The 6,009-nt window shown below is 46.9% G+C and overlaps 1 protein-coding gene across 1 annotated transcript in view; it reads right to left on the reverse strand.

The window, feature by feature from the left end:
* The window catches only part of TSPAN32 (tetraspanin 32), a 28,787-nt gene extending 24,106 nt beyond the window's left edge, over positions 1–4,681 (reverse strand). The window contains exons 1-3 of the mRNA XM_036384922.1: positions 4,616–4,681; positions 2,466–2,580; positions 1,096–1,193 (exon numbers count right to left, since the gene is read on the reverse strand). Of these exons, the coding sequence (XP_036240815.1) occupies positions 1,096–1,193; positions 2,466–2,580; positions 4,616–4,681 (279 nt within the window). The remainder of the gene's footprint in view (positions 1–1,095; positions 1,194–2,465; positions 2,581–4,615) is intronic.
* Positions 4,682–6,009: the final 1,328 nt, after the last annotated feature.

Below are 6,009 nucleotides of genomic sequence, written 5' to 3' on the forward strand. Positions count from 1 at the left end.
AAGGCATCCTCCACTGATCTGTACATACCTATCTGTTGGTTTAGATGTGGTAATTGCAGGCACACATTAAAGACATTTCAGCAAAAGAGAGGGGAGTTACACATTCTGCTTAATTCATGGGAACTGAATTGGGCATCCCAGAGAAAGGAAGATGGTATATTGAGAAGGTGAAAACATTAATTTCAGTGGCTGCTTTGCACTGAATTTTCAGGTGTCAGCCTCTCATTTCTGCCATCAGTATCATTTCCCCCAATTACACAGATTAGATAAATCTCTTTAAAGTTAGTGTATGACAGCAATGCAATTATTTTATATTAAGCAAGATTTCATGCTCAACAACCTATCTGTTAACTCCTGCCCTTCATATGGGAAAACACACCTTGAGCAGCACTTTACCACTCATTCCTCCAGCTCCAAGGCTGGAAGCTGCTCTGTGCAGGCTAAGCCCCACATGCAGGCTCTGTTTTGAAATGGAGCTTATCTCACAGTGCAGTTTACTACTGTCAACATGGTCCAGGCCCAAACAGGCTGAGGGAGAGGAGAAAGGGGGGATTTCCACTCTTATGCTGCTTCTCCACCCTCTCCTTGTAGGCTGAAATTCAGGGTCCTGCACAAATCCCTCATGCCTACCTGCCATGCTTTGTGTGAATGTTTGCAGTGAGGTGGGAAAAAGAGGGGCTAGTTTTGCTGTCACAATTCAGGAGAAGCATGTGAGACTCAAAACCACACTGCTAAGCTTTCCTCACACAAACCATGCGTTGACTTGATGAGGAGAAAAAAAAAAATACCCTGGGTATTGTCATCACCATAGTTGCTTGGCAGATAAACACATTCCCTCTGAAAATTGCATACACAGGACCTTGGCAAAAGAAACTAGGCACAGAATGATGCAATACTCGGCCCTAAGAGCTCTGCAGGGTGATGCTTTTTAAAAAATGTCCCCTAGCAGCACAAAGTGGAACAACAGGACCTCCTTCCCCAGGCATGCATTCTGCTGGGCATAAGGCAATGCAGACCCCAGCACTGGAGGCTAAGGGGCCAGCCCCAGGTGACAGAAAGTGCTCCCAGCCAGTCCCTGCAGGTATGGATACGCACCATGGCGGTGAGGCACTGCGATTCCCGCACCGTGGCAGCAGAGCTCAGCAGGGCTGCCAGGATCAGGGTCATGCTCAGGCAGATCCCAAAGTAGAAAGCTGGAAGACAGACATGGGAGTTGTGGTCAGATGCCAGAGGCCTAGTCTGATGCTTCACCCAGAGAGGGACCAAAAAGTGCATTTTGGGGAGCTGGCCCCAAATGACCAGGTTGCAAAACTGAAATTTTTCTGTAATTTATTCAATATCCCCCATCTGTGTGTGCTTTGCTGTGTATGTCTGGCAAGGCTGTAAGCCTCTGAGGGGTTCTCACAGCTCCAGCAGAGTGAAGCAGCCTAAAACGGTGTTGGTCCACCCAACAGACCAGAAGCTGCCAATTACTTCAGCATTCTGATAAGGATCCCCCCCAAATGGGGGGTGCTGGTGTGCAGCAGCTGTCCCACAGCCTCTATCAGGACTCCGGGCACTGCTAATCTGGTGCAACACTCACCCTTCTGGTTTCCTCCTGGCTCAGGCAGGATCATAGCCAGTACCCTGGAGCAGGGCTCAGGGACCACAGCACTGCAAAGGGCTTTGCTAGCCTAACCACACAGAGGTAGTGCCTGTAAACAAGGCAAGTGGAAGTGTTGCTGGAGATGGGTGACTGGGGTGGGAGAGCCTGCAAGCCTGCAGTCAGTGCCAATATATATGTGTAGGAACAGGGAAGGAATATACCTTAGCCTTGGGCTAACACAGTTTTTACACCTGCCTTGTTAAACTGAAATTGAGAACCAAGATCTTGAGAGAACATGTGCGTGTTTAAGACCAGAGTGCAGCTCGGGAGAAGCAGCAGATGCAAATGCAGCAGTGGTGAGCAGGGCGTTTTAGTATCTGGGCTATCTTTGCTCTAGCCTTGTACCTGAGACTCAGTTTATACTTCTCCCTTGTGAAAGCAAAAATACCACATATTTCCTCAGAAAAGCTCAAGGTGCTGCCATGCATTTCTCCTCCCAGCCTCAATTTTCTATGTTCTGCTTCAACTCCTGTAGTTCCTCTCCTTGTTCTTCCAGTCTCCTGCCAGCCCCAGTGCACTTTTAGTGACTGAGGAGCTCCTCCTGAGCTCTTACCACAGCACAGGGGTCAGAGAATAGAGGAACAGCTGCAAACACAGAAGCACCTGAGCACCCCATGCACCCACAGCATCCTTTGGTTACTGGCATGCAAGTCTCATATGGGGAAAGAAAGTGCCTGTGGGACTGTGTTAGTCCTAACGCATCCTGCAAACCCAACTCCTTCCTCCTCTTGAGATAGCCCTGAATTTTTTTCTACAGCTTTAAGGAATTTTGCAGCTCTGGTATCACCAAAGGTCTCATTGGGATGTGACCACAACATACCTGAGTGGTGGATGACCTTGTAGGCGTTGCTGTCCAGGGAGACGTTGCTGATGAGGGTGAAACGGAGCCCATAGTGGGCAACTGTGCTCAGTGTGGCAATGGAGAGCCCCAGCAGCTGGAAAAGAGGGGTTTCAGGAAGGGATTTACAAGGCAACAGCTCTTGCTGGGTGCACACAAAGGTTTGAGTGTATCTGGATACTCCTGAGCCCCATGCAAGTGCAGACAGCCTCATCATCCAGATACCACCACATGTACCCCAAAATGCACATAAAATGACAAACCCCAGACACTTAAAAATACTAAAGCTGTTTTTTCTCTTTTGCATAATGAGTGCATGTGACACTGTGCAGCCCACAGTCTCTTGGCCGGTGCCTATGGATTAAATTTGCATGACATGAAGAAAAGTGAGAGGATTGATGCTCTTGCAGCACACCTGTGCAGTGCCACCCCACTCTGCAGACTGTGCACATATGGCTGTGAGGGCTGCCAGCTACAAGAGGGGTTTTGAGCAGGGGTGAACTTCTCTACTCTGCTCTTTGCAATACCAGTCTCATTGCCTGCTGTTGGCTCTGTTTCCTGTGGCAGAGCACAAAGATCTGAGTCCTGTACTACTCTAAGTTGTCTATGGTGGTTTCTGTCTCTGCAAGGTGCTGTCTGTTTCTGTACCATCCCCAAGAGCACCGGTATGCCTAAGGCATGGGGTAACTACTTGCATGTCCATACCTCTCCAGGTGATGGAGAGGGAACATTTCTGATAGCACCTGGCTCTAGGGCTGGGCTCCTTTCAGCATGACTGATGGCAGAGCTGGGACAAAGGCACCAGCAGCAAAATGAACTCCAAATCTAGTGCAATGAGCCTGGAAAACACAAAATGTAAGGCTACTCCTAGCTCTGAAGATAAGGCTTCATCATTTTGTGCCTTTACAATACAGAAACATGAGGCAGCTATACCTGTGTCAAATGTGACAATGTGATCTCAACATAATCCCCACTATGTGACATTTTCTAATAGCTTTTGCTGGAGGCTTACAGTCTCAGAGACTAAATCCATCCAAAATGTACCATTTTGTCTAGCCTAATTTGTGTCACCTTCTGATCATTCAGACTGTGCATTACTGCATATCTTGACCCACGCCCAGCAAAATATTAAGTTAGCTCAGATTTCTGAGAAACACCAGTCTAAAATCCTCCCAACAGCGAGAATGTGATTCTAACCATTCACAGCAGCTGTGCCTTAATGTCTCCTCTAAACATGCTTAGTACCAATCTTCCTTTCATTTCCTCCAAGTGGCATATTATGTTATTTGGAAGAGAAAACCACCTTACAGCTACTGCAGTCCTGGAATGTTGAAATTTGGAAAAACTACAAACTTCATTTGTGGCCCAAAATAAGGTATTACCTTTTAATAACCCTTAACAAACCACCAACCCTCTTTGAACTAAATACAGATTATTGTTATTACTATTATTATTATTATTATTACTATTATTATTATTATTATTTTTATGCTGGCAAGTTTTGATGAAATGAAAAGGCAACAAGAACATACAAGTCAAAGCATCCATGAGAAGTATTCTCCAGTTTCTACCATTTCCCATCAGCTCTAACAGCAGATGTCCAGAAACTCCCCTTTAATTTACTTGAACAGCTGATAAGAGACTCCCTGGAATTGCTTTCGCTTTGCAGTGCCAGTCCACATGTTTCTCACACACACTTCCACCAAAGCCTTGTGGTTTCACATCCTCATTGATCCGACCTGCAGTCGACCACCCTCCCAGCAGCAAGTGTGACTGCAGCAGGTCCATCCTCTCTCTTTTGCTCCAAGGAGACAGGAGCAAATATCTTTTTTGCTCCCACCCATTCTGCCAGCAGGAACCTTTTCTTTCTCCTTGGAGGAAGCTGCTGAGTTGTGAAAGAGCTGCAGTGGTGTGACAGCCTTGAGAAACCAGAAGTCTATCAGAGGAGGAGGGGGATGCTGGTGGCCAGCGATAACCGCCCATGGTGCGATGATAACTCAGGCAGTTGGCTGTGCTTGCCCTCCACCCGCCAAAAACAGAACGTGGGAAAACCATCCCCTCTCAGAGTGGGGATGGGAAAGGCAACAGCTCACCTCGGTTCTGCAGAGATCCCCCCAAACCTGCCTGCTCACCATGACACAGAGGCTGGTCACCAGCAGCTGGCACTTGGTGGTCCTCATCCCGCACCTCAGTTCCATGGCAGCTTGTCCCCAGAGAGAGCTGGCAGTTGGTCCCTCCAGCTCTTGATAAAGCCTGGGTTTCCACCAAAGGGAGGCATGGCCACAGTGGGGCCTCTCAGGAAGTGGAGTCCCCACCACGTGCTGATGCACCTCCTCCTGCCTGATTATTAAATCCTCTTTAGGGCAGTCACCTTCTGCACAGGCCCTCAGTTAGCTGCTGTCAGCTCCCACACAGCCAGCTGGGGAAGAAGGAAAGGCATACAGAAAGACAACCTTTCATGGAGTTTGGAGCAAAGCTCCTTTAAAAAATAATTAAACTGATTAGTCAAGAGTGTCAAAATATCCCAATTTTGACTTTCACTGGGATGCAGTTTTGCTTAATGAATATTGTCCATAACATTTTTTCATAATATATATAAATAATATTTTGTAAAAACATCTAGGAAAATGCTATTAAAAAAACTCCCACCTATTGTTTAAAGAAGAGATTACACCCCCCCCAAACAGATCTATGTAAGAGTCTTCTCTCCCCATGTAAAAGCACCACATGGCAATAACCTTTGGCTGAGCCTCTATTAGAACTTGTATTTGCAGATAAGGGAAAAAACCACATTTGGTAGTATTTTATTCAGGAAAATGGTTATATGGAGATATAACCCCCTGCTCAGGATACCCTCACTGACTGTGGACATTTTAACTCTTCCTTTCCTCTCTCCTAACACTGAAGACTCCAGGGACCCATGGCTGCAGAAGACTCAGCTGATTTCTTCAAAACCAGCTGTCTCCTGAATGCATATTTCTCAAAAGTAAATTGCAAAGAAGCCTCAAGAAGGATCTGGCCAGTGAGCCTGAATGACTTAGTGCCTTAATTATCCTTCCTTTTGGAACCAGACTGGTGGAGAACAGGTGAATAATTGCATTCCCGACAGGTGGCAAACAAAGGGAGTAAAAAAGTAAAACCATCCCACAACAGTAACTGCAGTAACAGGAAGATGACAAAGAAGGAGGAGGAGAGGAGTGAAAAAAGGAAGGAAGATGCATTTTGTAAAGCAAAGAGAAGAGAAAGAGAGTTGCACAAAGCCATGAGCACGGGGAAAAGCATGTTATGATTTTCTGACTACATCACTAGCTTTCTTGCAAGTTTTCCTGCAGATCATCTTGGTTGCATCCTCCCCAGACACCAGTGAGAGCTGTCACAGCCAGAGCCAAAACCAGGTATCCCCATGGCTCATGGGTCCCTGCCCTGATGCTCAGGAGGAGACACTGAGGTACCCATGTGCAGGGACCTTCCTCCTCTGGCCACCAGCTGGAGACCACCTGAGGAAAAACAGTGGATAGACAGCAGG

The sequence above is a fragment of the Molothrus ater genome, chromosome 6 (assembly GCF_012460135.2).
Source record: "Molothrus ater isolate BHLD 08-10-18 breed brown headed cowbird chromosome 6, BPBGC_Mater_1.1, whole genome shotgun sequence".
NCBI lineage: Eukaryota > Metazoa > Chordata > Aves > Passeriformes > Icteridae > Molothrus > Molothrus ater.